Source organism: Electrona antarctica (genome assembly GCF_951216825.1).
Source record: "Electrona antarctica genome assembly, chromosome: 10".
Lineage (NCBI taxonomy): Eukaryota > Metazoa > Chordata > Actinopteri > Myctophiformes > Myctophidae > Electrona > Electrona antarctica.
In genome coordinates, this window is record NC_136791.1 from 33,530,915 (window position 1) to 33,547,898 (window position 16,984).

General features: G+C 44.9%; 1 protein-coding gene across 1 annotated transcript in view; it reads left to right on the forward strand.

Annotated features, from left to right (window-relative positions):
* sdccag8 (SHH signaling and ciliogenesis regulator sdccag8) overlaps positions 1-16,984 on the forward strand; it is an 87,909-nt gene that overhangs the window by 5,379 nt on the left and 65,546 nt on the right. Inside the window, exons 4-12 of the mRNA XM_079513060.1 lie at positions 2,121-2,222; positions 3,206-3,301; positions 3,444-3,506; positions 4,454-4,518; positions 5,131-5,331; positions 5,870-6,008; positions 13,914-14,066; positions 14,425-14,559; positions 15,092-15,208. Of these exons, the coding sequence (XP_079369186.1) occupies positions 2,121-2,222; positions 3,206-3,301; positions 3,444-3,506; positions 4,454-4,518; positions 5,131-5,331; positions 5,870-6,008; positions 13,914-14,066; positions 14,425-14,559; positions 15,092-15,208 (1,071 nt within the window). The remainder of the gene's footprint in view (positions 1-2,120; positions 2,223-3,205; positions 3,302-3,443; positions 3,507-4,453; positions 4,519-5,130; positions 5,332-5,869; positions 6,009-13,913; positions 14,067-14,424; positions 14,560-15,091; positions 15,209-16,984) is intronic.

Sequence of the window (16,984 nt, forward strand, 5' to 3'; positions counted from 1 at the left end):
GTCCATACCACACCCAAAGTGATGTTCTATTGTACTGCATTATGTAAAAACAATACAATTACAAAATGAACAGAATAACTGTGACATAAAATCAATTTCTTATAAGTAGGTCAATCTTGTGTGTGCTAAAGATCAGGTCAATGTCTGTCTCATAAGCAGGTGTGTCCAAGCATGCAGCAGATACAGTATGGTCACTGGTTGACATGCACAGTATTCACCTTACCATTGATATGCAGCTGTTTGTTGTTGTAACCTACAGCAGGGGTATTCAACTAGATTGAACTGTAGAATGATGGTGTGTGGGGGCTGCACAGCGTGCACGCTTTACTGAAAATGTGGGGGTTCTCAAAATGCATTTGTGCTCAAACACAAAGATGTATACATTTGTGCACAGTAATGAGCAGGATAATATGACTATACAGCTATATGTTACCATAGAATATATGTAGACCTATTTGACAGTGCATAAACATAATTGCCTTGACATTAACAGCCTTCAATGGGACAGTCCTGTGCAACCTCATATCCATGTGCAAAGGCAAGATCAGAGCACAAAATACTTTGCTTCCTGATGTGCTGGGTGAGTTGGGTGTCACAATGTAACAATCTGTTGCTGCTGTTGTACCACGACAGTTGTACTCATATACAAGTGGAATGTGGCAGACCACCAAGCTCAATTTGAAAGTTCAGGTGATGTCACACAATTTGGATGGGAGATCCACATTTTGCTAAGGGTGACCTGACACCTGATGAGATGTTGAAGCTACAAATGAGAAGTGATGTTGATAATAAAGAGGATATACTTTTGACGATGAGGTAGATCAGGATTTGGGTAAGATATTGCTGCCAATCAGGAGGGCTAGGGGGATGTGGTGGGTTGATTTTATGTTCCTGATTATGAGTTGAAGCTTACAGATATTGAATGTAGTTGCAAAAGATAAATATTATCATATTTTCTTATGCTATTATTACAAATGTATAAGTATAAGTTGTTATAGAAATAGAAATAGTTGTTTCTGTTTCATTGACCAGACCTTTAACATGTGAGATTGACCTGATATAAAGGCCTTTTTTTGATTATGCCAATTACCAAAGTTTGGGCAACCAAGCTAAAATTGTCCCCAAATACAAATCAACAACAAAAACGTAATATGAAACAGCATTATTAGGTTTGGTATTGAACAGATAGAAGTGTCAAATGGACTAAAAGGTGATGTAATGGTGAACGGAAAGTTATCTTATGCATTACTTACACTGTACACTTACACTATATTTAGTTTATTGAATTTCATAAAACATTATTAGAATTTATGTTCTAAGATGGTTTTAAATACAGTATTTACAGTTATTTACAGAGAGAACCTTTGTGCATCTTTCATGAAAACAGAAGTACGTCTCATGTAATATATAGTCCCTATATGTTGTCTCTCCTGTAATAGATAACATTTCTAGATGTGCTAATTTTAACAACTTTTCAGAGAAATATATAGTCTGAGCTGTATCCCAACCATTCTTCAAAGATATATGATCAATAATAGGAGAGAACCATCAGTTTGAAGTAGAATGCTCCATTCGGATTTTGAAAATTGTGTTTTGGCATGTGGTTATAAATGGAGTGATAACACATAGAAAGCTACCACAGATGCAATGCTATCACATTTTTCCTAGCACTAGGGATGTATACCTTCCCAAAAATCACTATGAGACTTATTCACCCCATCGGTACAGATGACCCCAGATTTGGGGTCCTGGCTCACGGCCTAATAGGAACAAAGCATGTTTTCCGGCATCCTGTAAATTGGAAATCATTGAAGCCACATTTCTCTCTGTTCTGGACTATGGGGACATTATTTACAGGATTGCTGCTTCATCCATTTTAAAGCACCTTGACACGGTTTACCATTCGGCCCTAAAATGGGTTACTGGTGACGGTTATGAGACCCATCATTGTACACTATGGGAACACAGGCTTGTCCTTGTGTTTTGTATTTCGGCTACATTGAAAATTAGGGCCTGCCCCTCAGTTGTACTCCGAGTTTAAATAAAGGTTATGATGATGATGATGATGATGATGATGATGATGATGATGATGATGATGATGATGATCACACTTTTGTCAGAGAACGCAGGAGGAGGGGGTGGCCATTCAGGACCTGATCCCGATGATTTGCAACCAGTCAGAGTACATCCAACATCTGGAAGCCCAAGTCAAATTCTGCACGGTGTGTGTGTGTGTGTGTTCCCTTTCATGTCTGTGCATGTGTTATGCTCATATCAGAGTCATTTTCTCTGCCAGGACATCATGTGTGTCTGCGTGACTGTCCACGGCTCTGCCATAGTACTAGGCCGATTAGTGATCTTGTGCAATGTGTTGTGTATACAGCGACAGCAGGCCAAAGAGCTCAGATCTCAAATATTTTTTTCAAGTCGTTCAAAGTAAACTTTGTAATTTAAAAAAATATAATTACAGAGCAATTATCCACCAAGCTGTGGAGAAGAAAAAGCAATTTGTGATTGTCGACTAGTTTTACAATTTGTCCTATTTGAAATGGATATAATAATGCTTGTTGCAGTACGTGTAATGTGCAATGCTTGCAATGTGTTCCACACAGAACTGACATTTACAGAAAAAGTAGGTCTCTTGTCACTCACAAAGCGAGTTTAAACCGGACACTTGCATCTCTAATTGTAAAATTGCATTGGCGGGTGATACATTTGTCATTGTCAATCGTTTGTCCTAGTGATGACAACATGCCACAGTTCTTTTTGATGTGTTCAGTGTCCAAAGATATGTCTCCACATAACCAAATAATATCTACTCTAGGTGCACTTTGATAATGTAATCACAATAATTTACTATATCTCTTTCCCTTCTCACCATTGAGAGAGAGAGAGAGAGAGAGAGAGAGAGAGAGAGAGAGAGATGATTTACAACTGTTAGCCCACATGCTGTGCTACTCTGCTGTAGGTAGAAACTGAACTCTATGCATACATTATGCCATCGAGTTTGTGTGTGTGTGTGTGTGTGTGTGTGTGTGTGTGTGTGTGTGTGTGTGTGTGTGTGTGTGTGTGTGTGTGTGTGTGTGTGTGTGTGTGTGTGTGTGTGTGTGTGTGTGTGTGTGTGTGTGTGTGTGTGTGTGTGTGTGTGTGTGTGTGTGTGTGTGTGTGTGTGTGTGTGTGTGTGTGTGTGTGTGTGTGTGTTCAGGAGGAGCTGGAGGGGATGAAGCAGCGCATCCGGGTAGTGGTGGTAGAGAATGAGAAGCTACAATCAAATCTGAAGAACACAATACGGGCCCAAATGGTGTGTGTACGAAAGAGAAAAACCAGTGTTAGAATGCCTGTGTGAGACAAAAGATGATGACCACAGTGTATCATGTAATGTTAAATACTAAAATGTCTGTTTAAGATTTTTGTTCATGAGATCTATTTTGTGCGTTCCTCAGGAGTGTCCAACAACCAACACAACCCACAACCCGACAGAAAGCCTCACATGGCAGAATAAACTGGTACATGTCATCGATACCTTCTGTCCTTTCCACTGTTCATGTTCACTTGTTGTGACCCATTTGAATCTCATTAGCACCTTACCACATTCTAGGTGTGCATCTATCCATCATTTTTGTAGAGATTATTCTGTTGATTGCATTTTCAGTTAATCCAAAAATAGAGAATCGTTTCATTTTTAATGTAACAAGTTTATGTTATAATGAATTGATGTGGGGAATTTTCTTTTAACCCATTTTGGGCGGGAACCCCTTTTGGTGTTCTAACCCTTCTGGACGGGAACCCCTCTTGGGGTTCTGAACAGTATGTACAGTATTCAAAAATTAAAAAACTTTGATGCTGTTATATACATATTTGAAGTTTTTCAGAAAGCTTAGGTCAGGATTTAGAGGGCTTTTTAGAATCTGCCTCAGTCCAAAATGGGTTAATGATATTTTATAATCAACTAAGTTGATTAGTCTGATTAACGGTTGCAGCCCAATTGCACTTTAAGGTCCAAAACAAATACAAAGTCTTTATTTTTTATTAAACTGATTACCAGTAGTTTGATTTTTCTGTTGCATCCCTACTTCATGCTTATGACACAATGAGGGGAAAAAATGGCAAAAAATCCTCCTGAAATGAAAGTTCCCCTGAATTTGGGGGTGGGGGAAATAAGGAGTTGCCTCCAATATCCATTTTGATATCTTGTTCATGCAACTCTTGGTTTGACAATTCCATGAAATATAAATGTAAATGTATACACCACTGACATTATAGTATTTGCTCTATAATTATTAAATGACCACAGATGCTAAAATCCCCCAAAATGTGTGTGTGTGTGTGTGTGTGTGTGTGTGTGTGTGTGTGTGTGTGTGTGTGTGTGTGTGTGTGTGTGTGTGTGTGTGTGTGTGTGTGTGTGTGTGTGTGTGTGTGTGTGTGTGTGTGTGTGTGTGTGTGTGTGTGTTAGGAGCAGTTGAAAGTGATATATCAGGCACAGACTGAAACACTGGAGTCCCAGGTTGTATCTCTCAGGTCAGCACTCACACTCTAGCTATAAAAACTACTACTAAAACGCTACAGAAAAAAGTTTCTCCTTCTATTTTTTTTAATAATGAGAATAGAAGCTTGTAGATTTGCTATTTTAGAAAATGTTTGAATATGTATAAAAATTGTTGTCTATAATTAGTTACATGCCCAAAATCTGAACGCCAGGTTGAATGGTTGAGTGGTTAAATAAGAGTGAACAAATCACTATTCCAATCATGTGTGGCTCTGGCACATGCAATGCAATGTGGAACTTGTAGATCTTCAATTTTCGCTACATTTGGAAAACAGAAGTGGTAAGGTAAATACAATTTGCATTTGCCAATTCAGGCCATGATCACCAGGATATGCAGTATCTGGAATACTGCATGCTGTGCAACGGCGGCATGCATACATCCAATGAAAGATAGATTTATACTATTATTTATAACATTTTCAATGTCAACCAAATGCCATGTGCTCTCACATTTTGTGTGTTATTCCCATTGAGGTTTTAGAAGCAATGTCGCAAGTGAAATATCATTTCAGAAATGGAAGATACTACTACAGTATTTCCGCTCCCTCCCTTCCACTACCTCTCCTCTCTCCTGTCCTCTGCAGGAAGGAGTTGTCCGTCAGTCAGAAGGAGTGTGAGGAGGTGAAAGCTCGTCTCAGACGCAGAGAGGCGCAGGCCGCGGAGACTGCGAAGGCCGGCAGCGTGCCCCGCGTGGCGGGCCTGTGTCTGAAGTGTGCCCAGCATGAAGCCGTCCTGGCCGGGACACACACAAACGTGCACATCCAGGCCATTGAGAGGCTCACCAGGTCAGTGCAGAGAGCATGCACACAACCTCACATGGTGTTGGGACAGTGAAGTGACAATTTAAGACATTTTTAATACCTCAAAAGAAAAAGACTTACTGCTACTACGATTACTAAAGTAATCAACAAACTACGGTATACTATAAAAAAAGAGGCACAAATTGTGAAATTAGCAGATATACAAGCTCACAACGCCTCCCGGTGCGAGCTATTGTGAGCTTGTAGATCTTCTATTTTCACAATATCTGTGGAGCCGAGTAAGACAAAATGTAATGTCCCAACTCTGACAATTCCAAGTGCTTGTCAGGGTTGGCGGTCCTCAGCTCAAATATGATTATTTTGGTAGGTCCCCAGCTCAGTTTGTGCTGAAAACAATGAGAACCACTGGTATAAGACTTACTTTGCTTAAATTGTAAATTGGGTAATTGGCTATATTTTGTGATGGCTGTGTTTGTAATTCGGTACTGTCGGCTCACGTCTGTCTGTTTGTCTGTCTGTGTTTGCATGTGTGATGGTTGTGTCTGTTTATCTGTCTGTTAAGGGAGCGTGACGAGTTGATGGCGGCTCTGTGCGCGGGGCGGGTCAGCCAGCAGGAGGCGCAGCAGAGAGAGTGGTCAGCCTGTCTGCAGGTCAAACAGGCTGTGGAGATGGCTGAGGAGTTCAAGCTGCAGAAGACCAGGGTCAGACTCACTTTCAAAGACTTTGACCAAACATCTTTTTTAAAAAGAGCGAAAACGACAGATCTATATGCTCAACACATTGCATTGCGACATTTGAGCTTGTCACGCACGCTCGCGGGCACACACACACACACACACACACACTAAATGTACAGAATATACAACACATGAACTTAATCACAGCCAACATTGGTCACTTCAGTCTGTCATATTACCGACACCGAAAGTGAATCATGGGTACAAAAAGCACCTTCTCCTCCAAATAGACCGACTGCCTATAATGGAGGAGATTGAACAGTATGTTGCAAGCTGCTTTGCTTTACACTTGGACAACCCCATAATCCTCAAGCCTCTGACCACTAGCCTGTGGACATGGCCCAGGCTGCCAAATATAAAAACAATGAGCTGACACGTATATCCCAGTTGTATAATGGCCTGTACTAATGGTTGATATTTTACTTGTTTAGTAAGGAAAGCTTCCTCTAAACTTGAATCAAAAGCACAGCCAACTTCCAATAGAAAAGCCTCTCTTCTGTTCTCGTCAATTATAATGACATCTGGTGTATTTGCAGTTATATTTGCAAATACGGTTGGGTCATTGCATTGAAACATTTCTGGTTTCACACAGGAATTTTTGTGAAACACAACAGAGGAATTAAACATAGGTGACACATCTTTGGCAATAATGTTCACAATTCTGTCATGCGTGGCTATTGTCGCACTTTGACCATAAACCAAGACACAGAGACAGCGCTACGGGGTATTTGTATAGCCTTCCTTTATTTAGAAGTGAGTTGACAAATGAAAAGGTGAACTAAGGCAGGTATTCACACACAAGCACTCGGCCAACACAATGTCTATCCTCTTCCTCTCCTCCTAGGTTCCCGTGGTTCCTGGAAGGCCTGAGGTGGGTATTTAATATAACGGTTACTTTCCCTCCTTTTCTCTCCCGTGAGATCCAGGCTCGTGACGTCACGTAGCCATGGCAACAATGTCAACACAGGGTATTCGCCTCCTGTTAACGGTAATATCACTACTCCCTGGCTATTATGAGGGGGCTGGGGGTTCCTCGTATCCTCCCGATCCCTTCCCCGGGTTTTATTCTGAGGTTTCCGATGACTCGTCAGAGCCGTAGTTTGCCTGCGGATAAGAGACATGAGATTATTACAGTGTTCGCATTATGTGGCATATTTAGTGAGGGAACGAGGTGTGCGTGTCTTACCGCCAGGCGCTCGATAGCGTGTGCACACCAGAGAGACCAGACCTTGACTGAGAGGGAGGCTGTGATATTTGTAGGCTGTAGGTGAGAGACGCAGGTGGGAAGCAATCGCTCTGATAGAGGATGACAGCCGGTACATACCGCCCCTCTAGGATGCGTCCGAGAGGTTGACGCGGCGTCCCGCCTCCCTCTGCCTGTCTCTCTCCGGCGTGTGGGCGCCTACCTGGTCGGCGGTCCCTTAGCAAGACACCACACATCCCCCCACTAAGTTCAATGCCAAGGCGGGGAACTTCACTCTTATCCCCCTCCTCCCCTTCGTGCAGGCGGGAGAGGGCGTCCGCATGCGGGATTTGTTTCCCAGGTCGGTGCTCGACCGTGAAGTTGTAGTCCTGTAGGTTCAAGAACCAGCGGGTGACCCTAGCGTTCCGGTCCTTATTCGTCGCCATCCACTTCAGTGGCGCGTGATCCGTTATTAACGTGAACCTCCGCCCCAACAGATAGTAACGGAGGTGGTGGATCGCCCACTTGATCGCTAGACATTCTTTCTCCACGGTGGCATAATTTCTCTCATGCTTCTGTAGCTTCCTGCTAATATAGGTGATCGGGTGCTCCTCTCCATCGATCACCTGGGCGAGGACGGCTCCGACTCCCGTGGAGGAGGCGTCGGTATGTAGCAGGAAGGGTTTTTTGAAGTCTGGTGTGACCAGCACCGGGCTCTCGCAGAGAGCGCCCTTCAGTGTCTGGAACGCTGCTTCTGTCTCGGGGGTCCATTCGACATGGCAGGGCGCCCTCTGCCGGGTCAGGTCGTACAGTGGCGCTGCAAGGGTGGAATAACGGTTAATGAACTTCTGATAATAAGAAATGAGCCCGAGAAATGATTTGACCTGCTTTTTTGTCTGTGGGCGAGGCCAATTTTTTACTTTCTCCACTTGGGGCTTTAGACACCCCCGTCCTACCGTGTAGCCGAGGTATTCCGTCTCTCTCGAGGCTAAGCGGCACTTCTTAGCATTTGCCGTGAGGCCTGCGTCTTTCAGCGCAGCTAGGACGGCCTCGATGTGCCGGAGGTGTTGTCCCCAATCGACGCTGTGGATGATGACGTCATCCAAATACGCTGCGGCGTAGGCGTGGTGCGGCCTCAGTACCCTGTCCATGAGGCGCTGGAACGTCGCCGGCGCGCCGTGTACGCCGAAAGGTAGCACTGTGTACTGGAACAGCCCCTCCGGTGTGGAGAAGGCCGTTTTCTCCTTGGCGCGCTCTGTTAATGGGATTTGCCAATACCCCTTGGTTAGGTCGAGCGTTGATATGAAGCGGGCCGGTCCGAGCCGCTCCAAAAGCTCATCCACGCGTTTCATTGGATAGGAGTCAAAAGCAGAGATTTCATTTAGCTTACGAAAGTCATTACAGAATCTGAGGGACCCATCGGGTTTCGGTACCAACACAATGGGACTGGACCACGCACTGTGCGATTCTTCTATTACTCCTAACTCGAGCATGCTTTTTACCTCCTGTTTGATTGCTTCCCGTCTGGCTTCGGGGATTCTATACGGCCGTTGTCTCACTACCTTCCCCGGTGTTGTGAGTATGTCGTGCTTGACGACGTGCGTGCGTCCGGGGATCTCCGAGAAGCGCTCTCTATTTCGCCACAGCAGCTCGCTCATGTCCTGTTGCTGCGTTGGAGTTAAGTCGCCTCCTATCGGCACTGGAGGGGGGCTGTCGGGGAAAGAAGCGCAGAGCAATGCCATTGTAGGAAGGGGGTCAGCATCATGCCATTTCTTTAACAGGTTAATGTGGTAAATTTGTTGTTCCTTTCTCTTACCGGGGCGGCCAACTTTATAATTGACCGGGCTGGTTTTCTCTATGATCTCATACGGGCCCTGCCACCGGGCGAGGAACTTGCATTCCGAGGTGGGTACGAGTAGAAGGACTTTCTCACCTGGCTTAAACTCGCGCAGCTTGGCTCCCCTGTTATAGAGACGCACTTGAGCGCGTTGCGCTCCCTCCATGTGTTCCCGTACCATCGGCCACACTCGGCGCGCGCGCGCCTGGAGCTGCTCTATGTGGTCCACCACACTGCGGTGGGGAGACGGCTGGCTCTCCCACGTCTCCCTGGCAATGTCCAGTAGTCCTCGGGGTTGTCGGCCGTACATCAACTCAAATGGCGAGAAACCTGTGGAGGCTTGGGGGACTTCCCTGATGGCAAACAACACATATGGTATTAAGCGGTCCCAGTCCTTCCCGTCTATTTCTGCCAGCTTCCGCATCATTTTTTTTAGAGTCTGGTTAAACCTCTCAACGAGTCCGTCCGTTTGGGGGTGATAAGCAGAGGTACGAATGCGTTTAATTTTGAGCCACTCGTAGAGCTGGGCCAGGAGTCGGGACATAAAGTTTGTGGCCTGATCAGTCAGTATTTCCTTGGCTATGCCGACTCGGGTAAACATCATGAACAGTTCGTGGGCCACGGCTTTAGCCGAGGCCACCCGAAGTGGAATGGCCTCGGGGTATCGGGTTGCGTAATCAACGATCACTAGTATGTAGCAGTGGCCGCGGGCCGACTTGGGCAGCGGCCCGACTTGTGTCGCACTTTGACCATAAACCAAGACACAGAGACAGCGCTACGGGGTATTTGTATAGCCTTCCTTTATTTAGAAGTGAGTTGACAAATGAAAAGGTGAACTAAGGCAGGTATTCACACACAAGCACTCGGCCAACACAATGTCTATCCTCTTCCTCTCCTCCTAGGTTCCTGTGGTTCCTGGAAGGCCTGAGGTGGGTATTTAATATAACGGTTACTTTCCCTCCTTTTCTCTCCCGTGAGATCCAGGCTCGTGACGTCACGTAGCCATGGCAACAATGTCAACACAGGGTATTCGCCTCCTGTTAACGGTAATATCACTACTCCCTGGCTATTATGAGGGGGCTGGGGGTTCCTCGTATCCTCCCGATCCCTACCCCGGGTTTTATTCTGAGGTTTCCGATGACTCGTCAGAGCCGTAGTTTGCCTGCGGATAAGAGACATGAGATTATTACAGTGTTCGCATTATGTGGCATATTTAGTGAGGGAACGAGGTGCGCGTGTCTTACCGCCAGGCGCTCGATAGCGTGTGCACACCAGAGAGACCAGACCTTGACTGAGAGGGAGGCTGTGATATTTGTAGGCTGTAGGTGAGAGACGCAGGTGGGAAGCAATCGCTCTGATAGAGGATGACAGCCGGTACATACCGCCCCTCTAGGATGCGTCCGAGAGGTTGACGCGGCGTCCCGCCTCCCTCTGCCTGTCTCTCTCCGGCGTGTGGGCGCCTACCTGGTCGGCGGTCCCTTAGCGAGACACCACACTATATACAGTCCTTTGTAAATATTACAGCCGTTTAATATATGAGACATAGACTCTATGGTCTGATGCTGTCCATGGTGTAGACAGTGAGGGTCATGATTATTGGGATACCAGATGGATAGATTCAGTTTGGTTGGCAGCACTTGGAGGCGTGCCTTTACTGTGAAGATGAGAATGTCCTCATCAATCGCTGCGTTTTTTAGAATTGAGTGGGACACAGAGTGATCAGCTGATTGGAGGCACGCAAGCTTCCCTTGCAGCCGTAATCCTGTCCAGCGTCGTTTTCTATGCTGCTCTCTGAGCGCTAGAAGATTGTTAGACAATTGCCGTTGTTAGGGAGCGCGCTTGCTGTTCCGTCGTCGCGGCTTACTGTTGCGCGAGCGTTGATTGACAGGTCAGTGATCACGGATTCAGAGACGTGCACCGCCTCGTTGTCCGCTCCTTTCCACTCCAAAGAGACACCAGTCCAGTTACACAGATCGTTCAGATCAGGCCAGTCAGAGTTTACACCAAAACCAGTTGCGTTGGTATCCAATTTACCACTGGGCTTCTTTTTGAACCCGAGGAAGCTGGGGGGGTCTCTTGTTTTGGGGACCTTGCGTCGCTCCAGATCGAGAATTAGCGAGGCTCTGGCGAGCTCTCTGACTGCCCGATCGTCACTGTTAAGCATGTTTAATAGGTGGGAAAGGCGTGTGGATATATATGTCCATTCAATGTCCGGTACCCCGAGCCCTCCCTCCCGTTTACTGTGGAATATGAAGTCACGGGTTGTGTGTGTACTCAGGCCAAACCATTCTCTCACTCGCTGTACAGTTTTGTTGTTTAAGTCATACAGTACCTTCTTTGGTATATGAACATTGGAAAATAGATGTTGTATTTTGGACAGGGCGATCTGCCCAATCGCTTCCAGCTTCATAACCAGTGGGAGAGGAGAGGAGTTTATCAGGTCTAGCCTGGCCGTGTAATCTGACGCAATCTCGTCCACTTGCGCTGTCCACTCCCCGGCGACATTAAATTTGTGTCCGAGGTAGCTGTAAGTTTCGTGGCGTGCAAAGACTCTGATTGGTACATTGTTTATTGTGAATGATGGGATTTTGTCTGATTTGGCATGATACCAGCGATTACCTCCGCTCCTCCTCTCATAAAAGACAGCACATTTAGATTGTTTCACCTGTAGTCCAGACCACTCTAAGAAGGAGTCAGTCCTGGAAAGCATGTCTTTTATTACTCTCTCGTGTCGGGAACAAACGACCACGTCGTCTGCGTACCCCTGCACAGGGTTGGGGAAATACACGTTAGGCGCGCACTGGCACAGCCACTGTAGCCATCCATTGATTGCCAGCACAAAGTTCACCGCGCTCCACGGGCAGCCTGTTTTTATGCCCAGTTGTAGGGGGATTGGGTCCGTGAGCCTTTTGCCACATATCACTTGGATAAATGAGTCCTTATACACATCCTTGACTATGTCTATATACACCTGGGGCAGATGGATTTCCTCCAGGGATCTAAACATAATGTCGTGCGCCAGGGTTCCAAATGCGTCACGGAAATCTAAAAACACTGCGTAAAAGCGGGATGACTCGTGCTTAAAATCATCAATGCTGGTCTTTAGGCAAAAGGCATGTTCATTCATTCCTTGCCTCTCTATGTAGGCCTTTTGTTTTGTGGACAGAATATTATTTTCCACTAGCCATGGCAAGATGCGAGAGAGGAGGCATTTCATGAACACCTTATACACAGTTGGGAGGAGGGATATGTCTCTCCATGTAGTCGGGTCGTCTGGGATGTTATCTTTTTTAGGTATTCTGTGAACGAGGGCACCTTTCCATGAGTCGGGTACTCTCTTGTTTTCCAGACATACATTAAAAATGTGGGTTAAGGTCCTATATGAGTTTGTGCTTTTGATTGTTTCATATGTCACCCCGTCTACACCACTTGCTTTATAATTGGGTAAATTGTCGATTACCTTTTTCACCTCTTCTTCGGTGAAATGTGCAGTGTTTGGTAGATGCTCTGGTTCAGGTGATAATATCAAGTCGGACCAGGGTGGGGGTGACAGGGGGGCTGCTGATGACGTCTGGCCATTCCCTCGGCATTTGTTCTCATAGTAGGACTGTACGTGCGTAATGTCACTGGAGCAGGGGGGCGGGGCTGGGTACTCGCTATTATTCAGGATGATTTGGATTGCTTTTGTTCTTCTGTTTTTCCACAGATATGCAAGTTTATTGCGCTTTATTTTCCTGGACTGTCGGCTTTGTGAGGATCCAATAGAGGGCTGGATGATATCTCTAACAAAGCGAAGTTGTATTTCGATCCAGGAAGCGAGTGAAGTTGATGTTAGGTCCTCCGGGAGAGATTGGCTCACTGGAAGCTTCTTCAGGATACGTGCTGCGTATTTCAAAAAAGGCAATCCATATGATTGTCCGCTGAATATGCCATTTTTGTAGAATACTCCGTTGAGAAGTGACATTAGTCCCATCCACTTCCCCGGGTCTGCAGACGAAAAGAAATGCTGTTTTTGTTGCAATTTCTTTGTATCCAACGTCTCTCTAAACGCCCTCTCCGCCGTTTGGAAATCATTCCACTGATGTTCCGTTATAGGCCCAGAGAATGTTGAGAAATCTGTGTCGGGAGTTTGTCTACCCATAGCGTCCAGGGTGGGGTCATGGACAGCCCATGTTTGTTGGTAGATCCTGCCACTCTTCAGTGCCTGTTTGTAGGCTAATCTCATGGCCGACACGGCACACATGATTAAAACAAGTTTGCAGAACATCTTAGCAACTGACTACATTAACGGCGGCAGTTACGACGGGTGCGGTTGTTTAAGTTATTTACAAAAACAACATTGGCGTTCAGCGGTGCTTCGCCTCTGTGCTGCCACTCGCGCGTGCGCACACACACACACACACACCCCTTGTTGATGAATTCCTGCTCTGTTCTTTGGCTATATAGAAGTGTCTGTTTGTACGTCTCTAAATGTTTTGATGAATTGAACAAGGTGGACCCTCTTGTAAACAAGTGTAATGCTTTATTGGGTCGTCCACTCACAGTTAACAGTCTTTGTATTGAGTTTGTGCTTGAAATGTACTGTAATTCTGCAAACTGTTAATAAATATTTCAATCAATCAAAACACACACACACACACACTCTGTTGATATATTGTCCTCTATTCAGTGCTGCTTCACGACACTAAATGGCTCATTATTTTAGCGGCAGTAATGAAACTGTGTGTGTGTGTGTGTGTGTGTGTGTGTGTGTGTGTGTGTGTGTGTGTGTGTGTGTGCACGTGCGTGTGCGTGCACGCGTGTGCGTGCACGTGCGTGTGTGTGTGTGTGCACGTGCGTGTGTGTGTAGGTGGAGGTGCAGTGTGAGCAGCTGTCCAGGGAGCTGGCTCGACTGAGGGAGCACATGGAGCGGGAGGCCAAGGCCCTAAAGGAGAGAGTGGCCAAGGCCAGAGAGGAAGGCCGTGCTGCAGCTCGCAAGGACAAAGAGGAACTGGCACAGTCTGTAAGTCTTTGTGTGTGTACACTATGTATTAGGTCTTACTTGTGAGAGAACCCACAGTACATGAACACTTAAACCTTATACTTTGTTGACTTTTGCCAAAAATAGCCGATCTACAAGCTCATCGTTTAGCAATGTGACACGTTGTGAGCTGTTTGTTCACCCCGGGGATTGCTAGGGTTCATGTTGTTAAGACACAAATGTGTTTGTGTGTGTTTAGTGTGTGTGTTTACTGACCTAGTGACTGATCGATTTTCTTTCTTTGTGTGTGTGTGTGTGTGTGTGTGTGTGTGTGTGTGTGTGTGTGTGTGTGTGTGTGTGTGTGTGTGTGTGTGTGTGTGTGTGTGTGTGCGCGTGTCAGGTGAGCAGTCTTTCCCAGCGTGTGGCTGAGTTGGAAGGACAACTAGACAGAGCAGACAGGGACAAGAGCTCACTGACCAATCAGCTGGACGATACCCTCCGCAAACTGACCAATCAGGAACAAGATGGCACTAAGGTGTGTCTTTTGGGCTTGATTCCGTCTGGTGTCACCTGTGTTGCGTGTTCGTCCCCCTATGTCTCTGCTCTCTCTCTCTCTCTCTCTCTCTCTCTCTCTCTCTCCCTCTCTATCTCTACAAAACTGTGTTGTTTAACAATTTAATAATAATAATAATAACCATTTGCACTCACCTTCTCTCTTCCAGTTCCGTCTTCTTTTTAAGTTGAATTCTGTACGTTGACTGTGATGGTTGCTTTATTCCAAATGAGGGCGCCAAAGTCTTTATTATTTCAACACACTCGTTTTGAGAAGGAGTACAGATCCTCTCAAGAATATTTTACCTTTTTATTTAAAGACAGTAATGCATGCGTATGCTGACAGCACAGTATGTGGATAATATAATTAGTAGTCCCTGTAAATTAAAATTAACGTCTTGACACTGAGAGATATAATCAGATTTGTGTTGACACGGCATACACACCCATGATGAGTTCAATGAACATAATGGGGGGTGAAAGATGTTATTTAACCTTGCCTTTCTCTTCCTCAGGCGCTTGTAGATCTGCGCTACCAGGTGAGCCAGGCACAGCTGAAGAGGGACGAAGCAGAGCGAGAGCTCCGAGACCTCGGCACCAAGACGGCCCGACTGAGAGAGCAGGCTGCACAGGTCAGTCATACTCGTTAGGAACGGGTTCTGATCAGCCAATTGCTTATGCACGGTAAAATCCTCTACCGCAAATGAACACTTGAAGCTCGATCTATGGCATATTTGGTCGTATGACGGCGTCCCAGACCAAAAATATTGGTTCTGTGACGCTGTTATACACAGAACTTCAAACAACGCGTCAAATCTGACTATGTCCCGCAAATGTCTTTGTGTGCTTAATTGTCCTGAAACTCAGTACAACTCAGTCATGTGAACTGACCCATTAGTCAGCACAAGAACAATACATGAAATTGTGCAGTATTGTAAAAGAAAAATCACACCCGTGTGAAGTGAGGGGCGATAATATAAAGTCTAACTCATGTTGATTAGGTGATGTAATGGTGGTGTAAAACAAACGGTGTCAAAACAAACATTAAATTCTCTTTATTGTTAATGGCGTTTGTGTTAGGGACAAGATGATGTAAATTATAGCGCCCCTCAAAAATATATTTTATGTAGTTCTTGGAATTATTTTATTAAAAATAAACAACAACTAACAACCACATTCAGTTGTTTTGCATATTCAATTCCACCTTTCACTTTGGCATATGGGCACATGCATTCATATTCATATTTATGAATATGAATTGCACCGATGAGGGACAGAGGGTACCCGAAGGAGCCACAGGTTCACATAAACAACAGAGATCACAGATAACAGTATAGTAAAACTGCGTATGAAAGAGACTTACTGTATACCAGCTTAGAGTTATTTTTGTAAGGTAAGAGTGGGTGTCTCTCACACGCTTAGGCTGTGACTCAATACTACAAATAAAACGCAACTATGAATACTTATTTTACAGTACCTCTTCTTAACAGAAGGTAGGTAGCAAATGTCCAAATGCACCCTGCTAGCAGCCCTGCTCTCTCAGTGTGTAACTGTGTATTCATTATATCCTAATATTTCCACGGTTAATTCGACCCACATTCCTGCAGACTATGGACCCTGCACAGTAAAATCCTCAATTGTGTTTGTTAACATTCTTTTCAATCAAATATAAAATATTCTGTAATTATTGCTATAGAGTAGTAACAGGGGGCTCCTTCTCTTTCCAGTTATTTAGCCCATTTTGACCTGAGGTCAGATTCTAAAAATGTCTTCTATATCCTGACAGTTTTCTGAAAAAGCTGTTTCTATGTCAGTCGTTCTTCGATTTTTCAAAAATAGCAGACCTACAAGCTCGTAGCTTGTAGATCTGCTATTTTTCAATAGCTAAAGCATAATATGATGCTAACACCAAAAGGGGTTCCCGCCCAAAATGGGTTAGTAATGTTAAGGTTGCTCAGGGTCACCAATTTCATCCAATCAGGAGAGAGAACATTTTAGAGTATTTTTCCAATTCCCAAATTTCCATTATTTCATCACTTCCAATTTCACTTTTTATCCTGTATCCTATAAGAGAAAATTGATTTTCTGTTTATATAGCAATCATTACTGTGGGAATATAGAGCTATTTAACACTTATTGTAACCAAAAATATGCAATATAGCCTAAAGCCTAATATAATAATAATTTGCAGTACCTTAATTTTAACTCTAACTCAGAGGGCGTACAGGTCTGCACTGGTTGCATGCTATCGTATGTGTACACTCTCAGAGTTAAATGAACAATGTGTGTATATTCTTAACCTTGGTCTGCTGAGACATCATTCAACCCTGAGGGCTTTTATTGCATTTTTCGGGCAAGGAGGTCATAAGGGGGCACTTATTGTGTAACCCCCTTTCTGAAACCAGCTC